The 18,914-nt window shown below is 45.2% G+C and overlaps 1 protein-coding gene across 2 annotated transcripts; it reads right to left on the bottom strand.

Annotated features, from left to right (window-relative positions):
* Positions 1-1,272: 1,272 nt before the first annotated feature.
* Positions 1,273-17,467, bottom strand: MARVELD3 (MARVEL domain containing 3). 2 transcript variants are annotated; one of them, XM_040443016.1, is made up of 3 exons: positions 16,989-17,464; positions 13,941-14,068; positions 1,273-2,928 (listed from the first exon to the last, which is right to left on the bottom strand). In XM_040443016.1, exons 1-3 carry the CDS (start codon positions 17,372-17,374, stop codon positions 2,291-2,293), a joined length of 1,152 nt encoding a protein of 383 aa, XP_040298950.1. In that variant the 5' UTR covers positions 17,375-17,464; the 3' UTR covers positions 1,273-2,290. The 2 variants fall into 2 exon arrangements, with proteins under 2 accessions (XP_040298950.1, XP_040298951.1); XM_040443017.1 differs by lacking the exon at positions 1,273-2,928 and adding an exon at positions 7,332-8,823 and having other exon boundaries at positions 16,989-17,467.
* Between the last annotated feature and the right edge of the window lie 1,447 nt (positions 17,468-18,914).

Consider the following 18,914-nt stretch of genomic DNA (forward strand, 5'->3'; position numbering starts at 1 on the left):
ATAATACGTTCTGAACATATTGGGTTAGTTTTGTGTCTACTACTTAAAAATTTTGACTTGAGGCAAGTTAAATAGCCTTTCCAAGACTCCGTTTTCCTCAGTTGTTAAATGGAAATACCACCATCTCTCCCATCAGTTAGTTGTGAGCTTGAATGAGATCGTGTGAACAAATGCCGCCTTAGCCCAGTACTGGGCCTGGTATATTGTGAGCACTCATCAAAAGGTCAGCTGTTAGGTAAGCCACTTAACCTCGAACCTTCATCTCACCTGTAGCAAGTGAACAGTAAGTCCTGATTTGCCTATCAGACAAGTAGTAGAAAATAAGATGAGGTTTGCTAAAGCCTTTGGACATTATGAAACTCCACACGTGGAAGGTTGTGATTTACAGGGACAGATGGACTCCGATCCCTCAGGAGGGGAATCTCGGGAGCAGTATTGCAGCTGCCCTGGGCACAGTGCTGGGGTCTAGATGGGTCAGAGTCCCCATTTCATGGGGAAAGCTATAAGAGGAACATGTCTCGGGAGATAATGCGGGGCCGGGGGCAGTGCAGGAAGGCTTTTCTGGGGTGTGTGTGAGGAACGGGTTCTTTGATTTTTGCTGCTGTTAAATTTCCTGTGTACCACTCAGTTAAAAGCTGTGGGACTCTGGCCACCGCCTTGAGGCCAAGGGTGACAGTGGAAGAAGCAGCTTTCTGCGGCACAGTGTTTTTATGTTAACCTAGTAATGCAGATTTTCAGTTGATTATTTTCCTCCAAGCTTTACTTTTTGTAGAAGTATAATTAGATATTTTCTCATTTCTGTATGAGGTTTTGTTTTGATTCTTCACCTTCAATAGGTTCTATCAAAAATAGCTGTTGAAAGGACAGGAGAGGAAAGGTAATATGTTCCAGGGAGGAGAGCAGTTGCGGGGGTAAGGAGGGGGAAAATGACATTGACTTAGTTTTCTTTCATTGCCATTTTCACATCTGTTGAAAGAGGCTTATGTTTGCTGATTTCTTACTAACTGTAAATTAGAGAATCTGAGATTTATGTCAAAATTGCATTGTGGAAATAGATTGTTCCTAGAAATGTACTAAGAATTTGAACTTATTAATAGTTTAACCTCATTTATAATACGAAAGTAAAACTGATATTACAGAAAAAAACAATTAGCTATTGAAAAGCAAGAGAGCAATTAGGGAAAAAAAACTGTCATAAGAATGCATGTATTTCTAGGTGCATTTAACAACTGAAAATCTGAGACTAGTAAAGTATAAGAACAGCTATAAAACTTTAGATTAAAATAAGTGAAAAACTTTATTTTTAATAGTCAGTGTTAATGATCTATTACATTCTGAAAACAATCCAGGGTCCTGAGTGATTACAATCTACCTTTGAAGGGCTCCTCTAGAGGGGACTGTCAGGGAATGGAGAAATGAAGAAGCCTCCAGTAAGCCTTTCTAGTCTGATAAAATTCACTACATTTTATTTTTGATACCAGTTGAATAACACATTTAAGAAGTTTATGAATTTTGTTTCTATCTGGAAGCCTCATATTTAAGAAAATTATAAGATATTTTAGGAAAGTGAAATCCAATTGAATGGCTTGCAACAAAAAAGTAACTTGGACGCTGGCAGAAAAACCCTTTTTTCTCAGCCCTAATGCAGGAATCCTGAGGGGGAACATTCATTCTCAAAGCGTCTCCCTTCATGCATCAGGAATCCTGGCTCTCATCTGTAAGGGAGGAACGCTCCGTTGGACCCAGGCAGTCAGGGCACACTGCTGTACCAACAGAGTGGCTTCCTTCTAAGAGAGTCAGAATGTAATTACTCATTTAGAACTCAATCATCCAACTGCTTTAAAATCATTCCCCTGGGACCAAATACGGGGGGCAATGGCACGTCTCTTTTGGTGACCTTAAGTAGTTATGACAGGAAGATATTTCTACTGTAACACTGGACCTGCTACCCCGGATGTGTAATTCTCATCTCTCAGAATTTTTCTGGCTGTGTAGCTATTATCATGATTACCTTACCATCTGGTAAGAGAGCCACACCATAAAGGCATCCCCAGACTTACAATGTTGCTCTTTGTTGCAAAGGTGGAGACATCTTTTTCAAGCTCTCAGCCAACAAAGACTTACTGATTAAAAAAATGAAATGATCATCTAGCTTTGCACTGGTACCAGAGGGAACATTTGTAAAATCAAGTATGTGAAGACCATAGTTGTGTAATGTGCCACTTTAAGGGACACATCTTTTTGAGAGAAACAAGGGAGGTGGGTTGCCATTTAGGTTCCAGAAGAAGTCTCAGAGCGTTCCTGACCACAGGTATTCAGGCGCGTCATTGTAATTTCTGTTCTGTGCTTGGCTGTCTTTGTAGTGCTTCTGTTCCCGGTAGCTCCGCAGGGCCAGCACTACGCTGGCACCGTACGTAACCACCAGAAGACAAGCAAAGGTGGCTGCTGCTCCATCAGTGCCTGCCAGCTGGCAGTTCATCCAGGTGAGACCCTTGCGGGCATAGAGCTGCGCTCTGGCTCCGCAAGTGTCTGTGGCATTGATCCGCAAGGCTACGTGGAGGTAAGTGCCAATGCCTACGCTGTAGCTCACTGCCGCCAGGAGGCTGAAGGCGGCCTCCAGCAGGAGCCACTTCGCCGACAGTTTGGTTAGACTTTTGGCTCCTTGGAGTAAAACGCCCATAGTAAGGACACCCAGCCCCAGAGAAACAGCCACACCGCCATATATCAGGGGTGCCCGGAGGACTGTGTACTGCTGGTCCAGCTGCCGAACCTGCTCCAGCTCGGTGCCCTCAAAGGGTGAGTAATAGTTGTTCCCAAAGCCGCCGCCACTGGTGAAGCTGGCACTGAATCCAGCAAGGACAAAGTAGGAGGCCACGATACACATGAGAACCATCCCATTCAGTATCACCTCCACTATCTGTACCACACCTAGGAGGAGAGAGATTCGGGATTTAACACTGACGTCACTCACACCCAGGAAAACTGTAGGTCAGATCAGAGAAGTACCACTGGGGCCCTGATTTGAAGGACACGGTCGGATTTAACATTAACATCCGTGGTTTTTGTTTTTTTAATACTCATATGTTCGAAAAACAAAATGCCACTCTGGGAAAAAAATTTTGTCAGTTTCTTAAAAAACTAAACATACTTACCATGTGACCCTACGACTGTACTCTGGGAGCACTCATCCTCAAGAAACAAAAACTTCAAAGTCCACACAAAACCGTGTACACAAAAGCTCACAGTAGCTTTGTTTGTAATAGCCTAGTGTCAGAAACCCAAATGTCCCTCGGTAGCGAGCGGTTAATCAGGTACATCCATACTGTGGAAAACCACTCAGCAATTAAAAGAGAAGGAGCCGTTGACACATGCAACAACTTGGGTGGCTCTCAAGGGAATTATGATGAGAAAAAAGCCAGTCTCAAAGGTCACACACTGTATGATTCCATTTATGTAACAGTCTCAAAATGACAAAATTAGGGAGACAGCACACAGTTCCATGGTTGTCAGGGGATGGGGATGAGTGGGGAGGGATTGCATTGTGACTATAAGGGGGGAAAGCCCTCGGGATGCCTGATGATGAAACAGTTCTGTAGTTGATGGTAATGGTGGCCACATGAATGTAACACATGACAAAACCACACAGACGGGAGTGCTTGTAAAACTGGTGAAGTCTAAATACGCTCAGGAGACTGTCAATGTCCCGGATACAGTATCACACTATGGTTATGCAAAATGCGGCCATTGTGGAAAACTGGGTTAAGGGTATTCAAGTTCTCTGTACTGCTTTTGTAACATTTTGCGAATCTATAATTATTTCAAATCTTCAAGTTTTTTTTAAACTAAAAATGACATGAAAAGGTATAAACTGAGGGAAAAAAATCACTCATGTCCCTGTCCACCCTGCTCTCTACCCCCAACCACCTTCATTATTTCCTGATGTAATTTTCCAGTGTTCTTTATGCAAACAACAGCACACTCAAATCAGCATTTCATCACCCCTGCCCTGCTTTTTTCACCAGGAAGCATTCCGCACACATTGCTCTGAGTCTTGTTTTGTTCATTTAACTATTCCTGGAGATGTTTTCAGATCAGCTCCGACAGTGTCCACATACTTTGTTAAGTAGCTTCCAAAGTCACTGTGTGGATGGCCCAGTCTATTCAACTGATGGACACATGGGCTGTTCACTTGGGGGTTTCTTTTGAGTTTAAGGGATTCACAAATGCCACAAGGCAGGAGGAATCAACAGGTGAATGGAGACTGAATATCTTCTTGTCCAAGGTCAGCTTTCATTCATCATGGACAGAGGCCATAGCCTCTGCTTAGGTGTACTTGTGGGAGAATGTCTCCTGTCATTCTTCAGGGTTCAGAGATGAGAACTAAAAGGAAAGCACATGACCCCTCCAGTGGGAACACCAGGTTCACATCCCCATACTTAACTGCTGGTGATCTTACCCCAGTCACTGACTCGAAGCCTCACACACTTCATCTGACGAATGAAGAGAACTGCCTGCCTGTCTTATCCCACAGGGTGGGGTGAGACTTGATGAAAGCAAGTACATGAAAATACTTGGAAAATCATAAAATGTTACACAAGTGGATGGTATTGGAAGGGGCTTAGTGAGAGATTTAAGAAATTGGACAAGTGTGGTTTCCCAGAAATCAGGAAACCTCTCTAATACATTAGACAGTACCACAGTGTATAAAAACTGGACAGCTAGAGATGCCTGGGTGGCTCAGTCAGTTAAACATCTGACTCTTTAAAGTTTATTTATTCTGAGAGAGAGAGAGAGAGAGAGAGAGAGAGAGAGAGAGAGAGAGAATCCCAAGGAGGCTCCACACTGTCAGCACAGAGCCGGACATGGGGCTCAGACTCACAAACTGTGAGATCATGGTCTGAGCAGAAACCAAGAGTCAGACTCTTAACGACTGAGCCACTCAGGCTCCCCATTATCTGATTCTTGATTTTGGCTCAGGTTATGATCTCAGGGTTCTTGAGATCAAGCCCTGCATCGGGCTCTGCACTGACAGTGCAATGCCTGCTCTGTCTCCCTCTCTCTCTCTCTGCCCCTCCCTGGCTTGCTCTCTCTCTCTGTCTCTCAAAACAAACAAAAACCTGGGCAGCTAAATACCAGTTTCTCTAACATATATTTAGGCTTTGCTGATCCTAACTCCTGCAAGGCCCACACAAATTCCTAGGAGGTCCATGGGACACAGCAGCCAAAGGCTTTAACGGTTGAGGAGCTACATTCCTCTTATTTAAATTTGAAGATAACATCAGATCAGAACTGCCCACTCTCCACCCAAGCACCATAAACTACCGGCCACTTGCTCCCTCTAGCAGAGCGAGTGAATTGGCCCAAATATCATTCTAATTCAGGGGGAGTAGTTATCCTCTACATAGAACACCTCTCTCTGCCTTGGCTTTCCTTGTGTACGTGTGTTAACATCTCTCCCCCTGAAGGGAAGCAGGAACACCATCCTTCTACCAGATGGGGAAAGCTGTCCCTTCTGGGACAGATTCTGCCCAAACAGTAGAGTCATGATCCACACAGCATGTATCTGCTAGGATGACATGAAATAAATCTAGATCTTGTCAACTACCCCCCTGGGCTACAACAGTTGAGAGGAATAATGGTCTGTTGCTGGGTCCAGTGATGTGGGATCTGTTGAAGGAATATAGCCACTGAATATTATCACAGTACCAGCCAGGCCTGGCCTGCCTTAAGCTATTAATATCAAACAGGCTCACCTATTTCCAACCTTGCTGTTAGTGCAGAAAGATTCACAGCCATTAGAAGAGGAAAAAAAATGCTGACTGCCAGAGCTAGGATTTTATCTCTATGGTGGGATGGGTCAAGTCTCCAGAAAGAGCAGAAGGCTCCGTAGAAGGAAGTGGAGACTGAAACAGACATGAGATTTTTGTTATAAATGGGGTCTTTCTGGGTGAGGCTGGTTTTGTGACTGAACATGTAATATTCTGCTTAATTATACATCTATTTCTGGCCAACCGACACATGAAAAAATGCTCAGCATCACTCATCATCAGGGAAATACAAATCAAAACCACAATGAGATACTACCTCACACCTGTCAGAATGGCTAACATTTACAACTCAGGCAAACAGATGTTGGCGAGGATGCAGAGAAAGAGGATCTCTTTTGCATTGTTGGTGGCAATGCAAGCTGGTGCAGCCACTCTGGAAAACAGTATGGAGGTTCCTCAAAAAACTAAAAATAGAACTACCCTATGACCCAGCAATTGCACTACTAGGCATTTATCCACGGGATACAGGAGTGCTGTTTCAAAGGGATACATGCACCCCAACGTTTATAGCAGCACTATCAACAATAGCCAAAGTATGGAAAGAGCCCAAATGTCCATCGATGGATGGATGGATAACGAAGATGTGGTATATGTACACAATGGAGTATTACTTGGCAATCAAAAAGAAGGAAATCTTGCCATTTGCAACTACATGGATGGAACTAGAGGGTATTATGCTAAGTGAAATTAGAGAAATACAAATAAAGGATTTCACTCATATGAGGACTTTAAGATGCAGAACAGGTGAACATAAGGGAAGGGAAGCAAAAATAATACAAAAACAGGGAGAGGAACAAAACATAAGAGACTCTTAAATATGGAGAACAAAGAAAGGGTTACGGGGGGATGGGCTAAAGGGTAAGGGGCATTAAGGAATCTACTCCTGAAATCATTGTTGCACTGTATGCTTAGATGTAAATTAAAAATAATAAACAAAAATTAAATATATATATATATATATAGTAAATGTGAAAAAACTGGAGAGCAAATCAAATTTTTTTATTTATCTTAAATAAAACAGAAACATGTGCAGTCAAGCCAGGCATAAAATGAAAAATAAAATCTCCTTCTCTCCAGAAGCAAATATTCCTAAAGCTTTCTTATGTACATTCTTGAAGAAATTTTCTTTTTTTAAAAAATGTTTATTTTATTTTTCAGAGAGAGCACACACAAGTGGGGAAGAGGCAGACAGAGAGAAGGAGACAGAGAATCCGACGCAGGCTTCACTACTGTCGGCACAGAGCCCAGCGCTGGGCTTGAACCCACAAATCATGAGATCATGACCTGAGCCAAAGTTGGATACTTAACCGGGTGAGCCACCCAGGTGCCCCTCTTCAAGAAATTTTCTAATCATATACAAGCATATATTTCACTTTCTAAACCCAAATGGAAGTTACTTTTTAATTTGTTTGTTTGTTTGTTTTTGAGACAGAGAGCGTGTGCACATGGGCCAGGGAGGGCAGAGGGAGAGGGAGAGAGAGAATCTCAAGCAGACATCACCTCCAAGTTAAAATTTTTCTTTGGATTTTTATTTGGCTCATGTAATGCAAAGAACATATTCATTTGTACCAAGAATATATTGTAATGTTCCAGAAGCCATAATTTAACATGTAATAGGACCCATTAAATTGTCTGGCCAAAAGTGGCATTCTACTGTTGGGAAAGATTTTACATTCTTTTATACTGGATGGCTCCTGTCTCCCAGATGTTGGGTTGAATTCTTCATACAATGGCACATTTACAAGAGGTACAAAACACTTATTGAGCTTTCAAGGCCACTCTAAGCAGCTTGTTGGAGTAACTTCTTTGCATCTCATTGAATTAATCGTATTCCTCTTTGTTCAGCCCACGACTACCTCCAACTTAAATTTTACAGGCGGTGTCTCCACAGCATCCATCACTACACCCTGCACCCAGAGCATTAAGGACGTGTAGGACTGGAGATCTCAGTGTGGAAGAACTTCGGGGCTCATCTGCTTAAAACAGTTGTGTTTAGAAAAGTTCAGGCTGAAATGCTTGTCTCCTGGTAGATGGCTTTTCAGGGACTTTAAAGATAAGGTTCTTCAGATTCACTTGGTCACCTCTCTCTAGTTAATCAAAAGTGCCTTGTCCTACAGCACATGCCTCTTCCTTGTGGGTCCCAACCTCCAGTTTTGTTCTGTTTCAATAATTGTGGGTCATCGCTCACCAAGAAAGAACTCTAGAACCCGAGTGTGGTACATCAGAGAACACTGCTCTGTGTAACCCAGGGCTTCATGCAGGATACCAAAGTCGGCCCATGAGTCTTCAAGGGCTGGCAAGTCCCACAGTGAAGTATTCCAGTATTCCAGTCATTCAGAGTAACTACCATCACTTATATTGGGCAGGACGGTTTTTTACAAAGCCTAAAACTCCAACATCTCTGCAGGCTTCTCTTTCAGCTTCCTGACCTTTCGGTAACCCCTGATGGCCAGCACAGCCCCTAGAGCAAAGACCCCAATGGCTAGCGTAGCAAAGATTCCAACTCCTATGTCTCCCCCGTGGAAACTGCAGCCGAAGCCGCTGTAGCCTTTGCTTTGGTACAGCACCTCCCTCTCTTTGCACACTGGAGAGGCGTAGGCAGCGGAGAGGTGGTGGAAATAGAAGTACAGAGCTGGGATGTAGGCCCCAGCAATGAGTACGTCCAGCAAGCCTTCGATCACCAGCAACAGGGGGCAGTGCCATGGGACCCGTAGGACACCCAGAACAACCAGGAGACAGCAGAAGGCCATGAGGGCTCCACCACAGGCCATGGCCACAGTGACGGTGGGCAGCTTCAGCTGGTAGAACTGGACATCCAGCTGCTGCGCTTTCTCCCCATCAGCACCATCGAAACCACTGTAAGCCCCTCCAAACTGGTAGTAATAAATGCCCCCCAGGCTGGTGATGCCTGTGTAGCCCCCTGTGGAACTGTAAGACACAGAACTGCAGGCCAGGATCAACAAGTTCAGGAGAACCTCCAGCATCTGACAGCAGGCTGCAAAAGAAGGGCGTGTTACCATTTTCACAGGTGCTGTTTCAGACTTGGAGACTTCCACCTTGCTGCTCATCTTCCCTGCAGTAGCCAGCACCACAGCAGTCTCTTTATTCCGTGCACACACACCCCCTACCACCACCATGGGGAGGCCCCGATCAGCCAAAGCCGCCTGATGAGCATTAGATGCTAGCGTGCAACTGTGGGCTCCGGAAATGATGCTGGAAGTACTCTAGGCTAGAAAGAGTAACTCTCAAAACAGCTTGCCCTTCGTGGGGTGCAGGAAGAGGGTGGGAGAAATCAGACCAGTTACCAACCAGAAAGAAAGGCATCCTTGATAGAAGGCAAGAACATTCTCAGCCCCAGCCCATCCATGCCAAGAAGACTAAAAAATAGTTATCTTCTCTTTAGATACGTTTTGTGGCTTTCTTCAGTTTGAAAGAGGAAACCTCCCCAAGTTTGAAGGAAATAACGCAGAGCTTAAAAAAATACAATGAAGTCAGAAAATAGTATAAAAAAAATACAATGAAGTCAGAAAATAGTATAGAAGTTATACATCAAAATGTCACCTGTGGTTCACATATATTAGAAACAGGAAAGATTAAGTCAATTAAACCCACAAAGCTTCCTGAATTAAAGAAATGTAATAGGTTTCATTGTTTTTAGATTTCAACTCAGTAAGTATGTTCTAAAGTTTAACTTTGTTTTCTTTAGTTTCCCTAAAAAGCAAATTTGGGCTGTGGTTTTTTTTCTCAGGGCTAGATTCTCTTAAGGGCCCTTGGTTTCTTTGTCTTGAACAAGGAAAGAGCTCCAGCTTTTCCGCCAAAGTTGGCTGCTTTCCTTAAGACCCACTTCATTGAGATATAACTGACATGGAAGAAAATGACCCACATTGAATGTACAGCTTGTTGAGTTTTGACAAACACACATGCCATGCAATCTGAGTCAAGATTCAGAATGTTTTCATCTTCCCAGAAAGTTCCCAAGAGAATGTTTGTGGTCAGTCCTTCACCCTCCTCCTCAGACAACCAGTGATCTGCTCTCTGCCATTAGGAATGAGTAGATTGAGCTTTCTAGAATTTTTTTTTTTAAGTTTATTTATTTGAGATAAAGAGAGGGAACGAGTGGGGAAGGGACAGAGAGAGGGAGATAGAGAATCACAAGCAGGCTGTTCGCTGGCAGTGCAGAGCGCAACATGGGGCTCAGTACCACAAACCATGAGATCATGACCTGAGCCAAAATCAAGAGTTGGTCGCTCAACCAATTGAGTCACTCAGGCATCCCTTTAGAATTTCATATAAATGGAATCATATCGTTGTGTGTGTGTGGCTTCTTTTTCTCAGGATTCTATAAAGCTGGGCACTTCTGAGCTGAAATTATATATCCTGAATGGTTGCAAGAGGTCAGCTGACTCGGGGTAGACTCCCAGCAGCTCCCAGGGGTTTAGAGAACCAGATTTTGTGCCTAGGTCCAGGTGGTGATGCCTGTGTGCTGTATGAAGCTGTGTTACATCTACATGTTCTGTAACTGGAATGATTCACTCTCAAGTATTATCTTAACACTCTTCAATTCCACCCCCCCCCCAATGCAGATAGCATTATTTCTTTAATTATAAAAGTAATACATACTTACTGTTAAAAAAAATATAGACAGAAACATATAATGTAAAGGTATCTAAATCCCAACCAATTAAAAAAATAACCACTGTGACCATTACTTTTTCTTCTGGACTTTTCTGTCATATATGCATAATTTTTCTATTGTTTATAAAAATATAAAAATATATAAAATATAAAAATATATATATTTTATAAAAATATAAAAATATATTGTTAAAAAATATAGACAGAAACATATAATGTAAAGGTATCTAAATCCCAACCAATTAAAAAAATAACCACTGTGACCATTACTTTTTCTTCTGGACTTTTCTGTCATATACGCATAATTTTTCTATTGTTTATTTGCTTTTAGGTGAAAAATGGGGACCTACTCTACTATTATTTAACCTATTTTTTTCAGTTAAGAATATAGTGTGAACATTTTTTTCCATCTCAGCAAATATAAATCAATATACTTCATATTTTTAAAGGATGTATAGAATACCACAAGTTTAAAAAATTCCAATGTAAAGAACATTTAGGGTTTTCCCAATGTCTTTGCTGTATGGGAACAAATATGTATATTTCTTAATACAGTGTGGGGAGAGCAGAGACCCTACAAACCCCTTATTCCTATTTTATAGGTTTTATTTTTTATTTTTATTTTTATTTTGAGAAAGAGAAAGAGAACAAGCACAGGCTGGGAAGAGGGGCAGAGGGAGAGAATTTTTTTTTTTTTTTAATTTATTTTGGGGCACGTGGGTAGCTCAGTTGGTTAGGTGTCCGACTTTGGGTCAGATCATGATATTGTGGTCCATGGGCTCAAGCCCTACGTCGGGCTCTGTGCTGACAGCTCAGAGCCTGAAGCCTGCTTCAGATTCTGTGTCTCCCTCTCTCTCTGACCCTCCCCTGCTCACACTCTCTTTCTGACTCTCTCAAAAATGATGAAATATTTTAAAAATTATTTATTTTGAAAGAGAGAGAGAGAGAGCATGAGCAGGGGAGGGGCAGAGAGAGAGGGAAGAGAGAATCCCAAGCAGGCTCTGAACTATCAGCACAAAGCCTGATGTGGGGCCTGAACACATGACCCCTGAGATCATGATCTGAGCGGAAAGGAAGTCAGATGTTTAACCAACTGAGCCACCCAGGTGCCCCAGAGAGACAGAATCTTAAGCAGGCTCCATGCTTAGTGCAGGGCCTGAGAAGGGGCTTGATCCCACGACCCAAAAATCATGACCTGAACCAAAATCAAGAGTCAGACACTCAACCAACTGAGCCACCCAGGCACCCTTCCTTATTCTTATTTTAAATTTTATAGAACCAGAAAAGAATAAGCAGGGCTGAGAGAGATGCGCAATTAACCTGAATGCAAATGTCATGATTTGAGCACTACTGGTCGAAGGGGAGAGAGAAAGAGCAAAGGCAAAACGAAACTGCTCCAAACAAATCAGGGAGCCAAGAAGGAGAGCAGGAAATGCACCCAGGGAACTTGCAACTCCTCACCCGTCCCTCCAGACAAAAAATGAGTACAACCTGTACATGCACATGCACTGGTGACCTGAGATACAAACGGGGACATTTGTACCTGCTTTTTGTCTCATCTTTAGTCTCAGCCCCTGAAGATTTTAGTATCTGAGGGGACTTGCTCATAAGTGAATGTGGGACCCCACTCTTTGTGTCAGTGTCCTGACTGTTCCACTGAACTCTTCCAAAGCATGGCTCACAGCCCCAACTCCTCGGTCTCCCTAGGAAGTCAGAGAGGGACACAGCTTCCTCCCCTCTCCACCAGTTTGCTGGAAGAGGACATGATTTCACCAAAGAGGAAGTCACAAAAGATCTACTCTAAGACAGGGCTGAAAATCTTCAGGTGGCCTTTATCCAGGCATGCATTTCCTGCTGGAGACAAGTTCCTACGTTTAATGGCTGTTTCAACACAACACCAAGTATTGTGTACTGATGTGGGTTTCTGCACATCCAGAATCCTTAATAAGCCTTCAATGGTTAGCTTGGGACTAGTGAACCATCCTTTCACTATCTTGACTCAGAAATGACCTCTAGGCCCAAAGCCAAATAGCCAGGAGCAGACAAAGCTAAATCAAGGTGCATTTGGGTCAGGAGCTTCAAGTCCTGCCCTCTCCTCTTGGTAAAATAATCACAGAGGAAAACATACTTCTACTGAGAAACCTGTTAACCAGCCTCTGGCTTATTCCTCTTATTTTTATCAGCAAGAAAAAAAGAAAGGTCAAGTGAGTAAACCACTTTAGGTCTTGGAGTTACTCTCAGTTTGCATTCCAGCTCTTCCACTTAACACCTGAGCTTAGATACCTCTCTGAGCCTCCGGAGTTACTAAGTGAATTAGAAGCAATGAGGTTGTGCCCGTATATGTGAACTAGAGTGCAGATTCTTGTATCTGGATTGCCTAGAGCTTTTTCACGAAAGTTCCATAGAATCTCATAATCATGTGCGTCATTGGAATGATCCTACAATACATTTTCAGGGACAAGTTCCTTGATTTCTCACCCTTAGGCTGAGAAGTTTTCCCCCTTAGTCATATGCAGCTTAGAAAAACTTCTCACCAAATCATGTGATTTGGGCTCACCCTGGCAAACCAGATTTTCTTCATTGCTGGCAAGGCCAAACACTCAGGTTTGGATGGGAACTCTGGGAACCACATTTGGAGCTGATGCATGATATCATTTAAGTGTTTTTGCTAACTGTGTGTTCTAGTAACTGTGTTTTTTTTCTTTTTGTTTGTTCTCAACGAAACAGTACAACAGGGGCATCTGGGTGGCTAGAAAAGTTGGTTAAGCATCCTACTTTAGCTCAGGTCATGATCCCGTGGTTTGTGGGTTTGAGCCCTGCAATGGGCTGGGTGCTGACAGCTCGGAGCCTGGAGCCTGCTTCGGACTCTATGTCTCCCTCTCCCTCTCTCTCTCTCTCTCTCTGCCCCACCCTCACTCATGCTTTCTCTCTCTCTCAAAAATAAGTAAACTTTAAAAAAAAAAAAAAGAACCAGTACAATAGAAATTACCCATGTACTTGGTATATAATAAGGTAAGTATGGTTTCACAACATCTGTGTGTGAACTTGGTCTTAATGTACAATAGATTTCTTACTATGGATCTCAGTCAACAAATATTAACTGTAACATGAAATGCTACCAGGCTGCCCCCTCCAGGTGGCTCTAACTCAGCCCTCCCACAGCTGACAGCTCATAGCTGGTTCTGCCTGCCATTCTTCCACCTCTGAGGCCTGAAACCTGCCAGCATTGCTGCTTGCCTCGCCAGACCCCAGGGCACATCTGAAGAGAAGCACCGGAAATCTAGCTGTACATTTCAGACGTTCCTACTCTTTTGGGGAGGCGGGGGGAAGGCGGGGTGGGGGGAATGAGTACCTCATTACAATTATGGAAATGAAAATGCTAGGGACCCAAAAGGGAAATCTACTTGAATTTTTGCTTCGCCAGTTCAGATCCCTTCGAGAACCATCAGCAAACAGTAAATGGTCAAAATGGCTCACCTCTCCCAGTGCACAAGTATTTGCATTTATGGCATTCCAGGAGTCCTTCAGCCTCTGACTGGTAATATTCCACTCCCTCTTGTCCAGACCTGGGGTTCGAGGGCAGGTATCTCCCTGAAGTAAGTTCACTATAACCAAAAACATACATGGTCATTAGGGGCTTCAAATTCAAGAGCTTGTTCAGTATTAGAACACTGAACATCTCGAGCTGGGCCCAGACATTAAAGAGATGGGCAGAACAGAAACAAAATTTGTTGTACTACTTCATATTCCAGAGATTTCCCTGGTTTAGTGGTCCCACAGGGTATCCAAATACTTGGCCCAACATTGTTAAGCTACCACATCACATATCTCTACAATTCTGAACACTGATTTGATGCTAGTCTGTCCACCTGCGGCTAACTAGGTAGCCAGGAGCCACCTTTGTGAGCCTAGGTTTTCAGTCATCACAGACCCGGCTTTCTTTAAAACTAGTTTGCATTCAAGGAGCCTGGGTGGCTCAGTTGGTTAAGCATCTGACTTCAGGGGCGCCTGGGTGGTTCAGTCGGTTGGGCGACTGACTTCACCTCGGGTCATGATCTCACGGTTTGTGGGTTCGAGCTTCACATCAGGTTCTGTGCTGACAGCTCAGAGCCTAGAGCCTGCTTCCAGTTCTGTCTCCCTCTCTCTGCACCTCCCCTGCTAGTGCTCTGTCTCTGACTCTCAAAATGCAAATAAATGTTAATTAAAAAAAATTTTTTTTAAAAAGTATCTGACTTCAGCTCAGGTTATGATCTGATGGCTTGTGAGTTCAAGCCTTGCATCGGGATCTGTGCTGACAGCTCGGAGCCTGGAGCCTGCTTTGGATTCTGTATCTCCCTCTCTCTGTCCCTCACACTCTGTCTCTCTTTCTTTCTCTCTCTCTCAAAAATAAATAAACATTAAAAAAACAAAAACAAATTAGTTTGCATTCACAAGACTCTGATGCCCAGGCTGGCATTCTCTTCATTCTCTTGTTACTTTAGAAAGATCTTAGTCTGCAATAACTCTCTAGACCTATGGGTAGTACAGACAACTTTGGAAGTCATCTCTCTCTCTCTTCCTCTGCTAGTTCTGGCACTTTTTTTCTTTTCCCCTTTAGCCAGCATATCCTGAGCTTTGTCTGAGAAGCAATGGTGGGGTCTGCATTCAACCTACTCGGCTCCAGGGATCCTTCTAATGTTCTCATCATGGATCTCTTGGGTTTGAAATCCTTAAACTCTTATGGCCTTGGATAAAGTCCAAACTTTTAGCACAACACAGGAGAGCCCTTGCTCTTCTCTCTTCACTCACAACCTCCTACTCACAGACCCAGCCATAATAAACTTCCTTTCTCCACCCCCAACCCCCCACTCCCACCCCCCAAAAAGATGACAGCATTCCCATGCTCTAGGTCACTATGGAAGCTATTTCTCTGCTTGGAACCCCTTTCATCTTCCTCTCCCAGTCTTCCCATTCTTGCCCCTTTTCCAGAACTCAGCTTTGTGGGCATTGTGCTCCAAGAAATCTTCCAGATCTTAGGCAGGGGATCTGTTCTCTTCAAATTGGCTTCCCCTGAAGTGGCACATTTCACACTGTGCTGCAACCAGCCTGTTTACTTGTCTGTCTCCTACCAGACAGTGGACACTGCCAGGATATCTCACCCATTAAGTAATGGAGCTCTGGCTCCTACATCCTGCTGATTAAATAAAAGCTTATTGTGTAGAGGAAATGTGGAAATAGATTGTCCTTTGGTTTCAAACCACCAACTGTCTGTGAGCCAAAAACACAAAAGTATTCCCTTCACTCGTTTGGGGCTGGTGTGGAGGACTGGGACACTGACTTAGAAGGAAATCCAAAATGTAGCTCTGAAGAGCTACCAAAGCAATTTGGCTTTGGTCAGGGATGAACAATAACTAGTGCCTGTGACTATATCTGGGCACACCCTTTTTCATAGTTTGGCTAGTTGGTTTTAGATAATGTAACATAAGCTCAAGATAACAGCTTTCCCCGCTGTGTGGACACAACAGGGAGGGAGGCCAAGCTTAAGCCTCCAAATCCTATAGCAGAGAGGAACCTGACTCCTCCTTAGAGAAGAGGGCAGGTGTCAACCAGAAAGCAGCCATCACTCTAGTACTTTTCTCCTTGTTGGCCTGGCACATAATCTAATCTGGGCATTCAGTAATATTTGTGGAGTTGGATGGAATGTTTGAGGGAAAAAAGACCAACACCCTAGAAAGAGGTGTGGGGTCTAGGACTGCCTCCTCTCCTCCCTTCCATCCTTACCCTCTCTCAGCATACTAAGTCCTGCAGAACAGCAAGAGGCTTTCACCTCACAAGGCCCATAATGGAATTCTCTGTGTTCTACCAGGCAAGGATGGCATACTGTGTTCATTCAGCGGGGTGGGATCTGAAACAATCATGGGATTTGAAGAGGCTGCCCGGAAAGACTTCAATGACAAAGGTAGGGAAATCTCTGTCCTTCGGTGGGAGTTTTAGGTGGATTTAGTTCTTTGGCTAAACCGGTAGCCTCTCCCAGCTGTCTGTTTTGAAACGCATATACCCCTAGAAGAAGTTGCTGATTCAACTATTAACCCTTCCCTGGGCGGCTTTTAATTAGCTCTTGGCACTGGGACTTGGAGGTGGGCTGGTTTGGGAACACAGGACAAAGGTCTCAGGGTCTGAAGCCCCAAGGGGCAGTCGTGTGGGAGGAGCCTCAAGTTAACACCACCTACTTAGTCTCCTTCCCACCCCTTCCCTTTCCTGTCCTGAAGTCCTCTCTTCCTCCTTACCTGGTCCCTGGCCCTGCCACTGCTAACAGGAGTGGTTTCTACTTTGTTAATCAGGTTCGGATCAAGAAGTGGGGGCACCGTAAGGTTTTCTTTCCCTCCCAGGTCACCTCTAAGAGCGCAAAAGGGAGGGATGGCACTGTCTTTCTTTAAGCCGGCCTCTTAGGCCACGAAGCCGGGGGCGTGGGAGCAGCGCAGACAGGCCGCAGACCCAGGCTTCCTGGGTGCCCAGGTCTCAGGGCGCCCCTTAACCTCACCTCACCTTGCCGGGTCACGGTGCCCGAAGCGCTCCTTCCTCGGGAGCGACGGCTCCGTGGTTTCCCAAGGCGCGGGCCAGGGGGGCGAGGCTGAGTCCCAGGTTGGCTTGCGGGGTCCGTCCCGTGTCCGGCTCTGGCGGGACTTTTCCCAAACTCTTTGTTCACCCGCGCGAAGGTCTTCGACCCTGTGTCTGTCGTGGCGGGGGTCCCGGTCCCTCCCCCTGTCCCGGTCCCCGTCCCTGCGCTCGCCCCCGTTTCTCTCCCTGCGCCGGTTTCCGTGTCTGTCCCGCTGTCGCTCGGGGTGGAGGTCTCGGTCCGGGCGGGAGTGCCGGTCTGGGTCCCGCTCTCTCGGTCGGGCGCGGGGCTCGCGAGCCCCTGACGTATCTTCCATGGCCCAGTTCCGCGTCCCCACCCCGGATCGACCCGAGGGCAACAATCCACAAGTTTCCCGGGCAGGTGGCCAAGCCCGGGGGCGGGGCGGGACGCTCACCTGCGCGCACGCGCACTAGCGGCACGGCGGGCTCGGTGAGCGCTCACCTAAGCGCGCTGCCGGCAGGGGGCGCGGCTGGGCGCTCGAGAAGCGGGAAGCGCGTGCCGGGCTAAGGCTTGGGGGTGTGGCTCGCAGCTCTGCGCGCAGCGGAGCTGACGACCTCCCGCCCACCACACCTCGTCTTCTTTGGCGTATCCTCTCAGTGACCCTGAAAGGTGGGTGGCAAAGGGAAGTGAGTTCTCGACTTTCTCAGCCCCGCGGGTGTGCGTTCCCGGAGCGTGCCCATCCGTTCGCTCACCCATTTTTCTGGCCCTCCAAACACCCAGCCACCCAGCCGGCTTCCCTTCCACTGGCCCTCTCTGTCTTCCTCCCTTTTCTGCTGTCCTTACAACTGTGTTGTTCGGGGGTGCTTGTGGCCAGTTCGTCTACTGCAATAGCCCTGGGCTTATGAACGTTTTTTAAAATGACTAACCTACACGGAATAGGCAGCTTTTTCTTTTGTCAAGTGAGGATATTTAAAAACATAAAATTGCCGTCTGTTAATGAATCCTTTAGACAAATATATGTGAGAACCTACTCTAGCGCGCCCTGGAGATACAGTGGCAAACTCTCATTGCAGGCGCTTCCCTTCTGGCGTGTGTGGGAAAAGAGAGAAAGGGCCCTAGAGGAAGAAAGAAGACAATGTCTAAAATTTAACAAGGAGGAGGGCAGGTTTCTTTCTGCAGGTCTGAGAAGGGACCTTTGAGTTCAGTCCTGGATGAGAGGAGGCAGCTTTGGGGATAGCTGACAGAACGTTCCAGAAAGAGAAGCTGAATAATGCAGAGAGCTGGAGAAGAAGGTTTCTGCGAGGGGAGTGAGAGAGGATGGGATGACGCTGAGAGGTGGAGCAGGTGATGTAGGGTCTTTATGGTGAAGACTCTGCATTTTCGTTCTGAAAGTAATGGGAAAACACTGAATAGTTTTGAGCAAGAGAACGACTTGTTCTGATTTATGGTTTTACAATACTACTCTGGCTTTTGTGTGGAGGGTGGATGACAGGAGGCCAAGGGTAGAGGCATCAGATGAATTAGGAAGCCAGCAAAGCAGAGGCGCCTGGGTGGCTCAGTCACTTAAGCATCCGACTCTTGGTTTTGGCTCAGGTCATGGTCTCTCAGGTTTGTGAGTTGGAGCCCCATGTTGTGCTCCACGCTGACAGCACGGACCCTGCTTGGGATTCTTTCTCACTCCCTCTCTCTCTCTGCCCTTCCCCTGCTCTCTCTCTCTCTCTCTCTCTCTCTCTCGCAATAAAAAAATAAACTTTAAAGAAAGAAGAAGAAAAAGAAGCTACCAAAGCAATCTGATGGGTGATAGTGACTCAGTTGCTGGTGAGAAATGTTCAGATCCAGGTGGTTTGGAGGAAGAACTTACAGGATGGATTGGATGTAGGGGAGTGAAGGCAAGT

Source organism: Herpailurus yagouaroundi, unplaced genomic scaffold, assembly GCF_014898765.1.
Source record: "Herpailurus yagouaroundi ecotype Mexico unplaced genomic scaffold, PumYag 190, whole genome shotgun sequence".
NCBI classification, from domain to species: Eukaryota; Metazoa; Chordata; class Mammalia; order Carnivora; family Felidae; genus Herpailurus; species Herpailurus yagouaroundi.

Coding starts and splice junctions, on each gene's coding strand:
- MARVELD3 (XM_040443016.1), bottom strand. CDS start 17,374: ATGGAAGATACGTCAGGGGCTCGCGAGCCCCGCGCCCGACCGAGAGAG. Junction 14,069..16,988: donor GGGCACCGTGACCCGGCAAG/GTGAGGTGAGGT, acceptor TTTTGGTTATAG/TGAACTTACTTCAGGGAGAT. Junction 2,929..13,940: donor ATACTTGTGCACTGGGAGAG/GTGAGCCATTTT, acceptor CTCTCCTCCTAG/GTGTGGTACAGATAGTGGAG.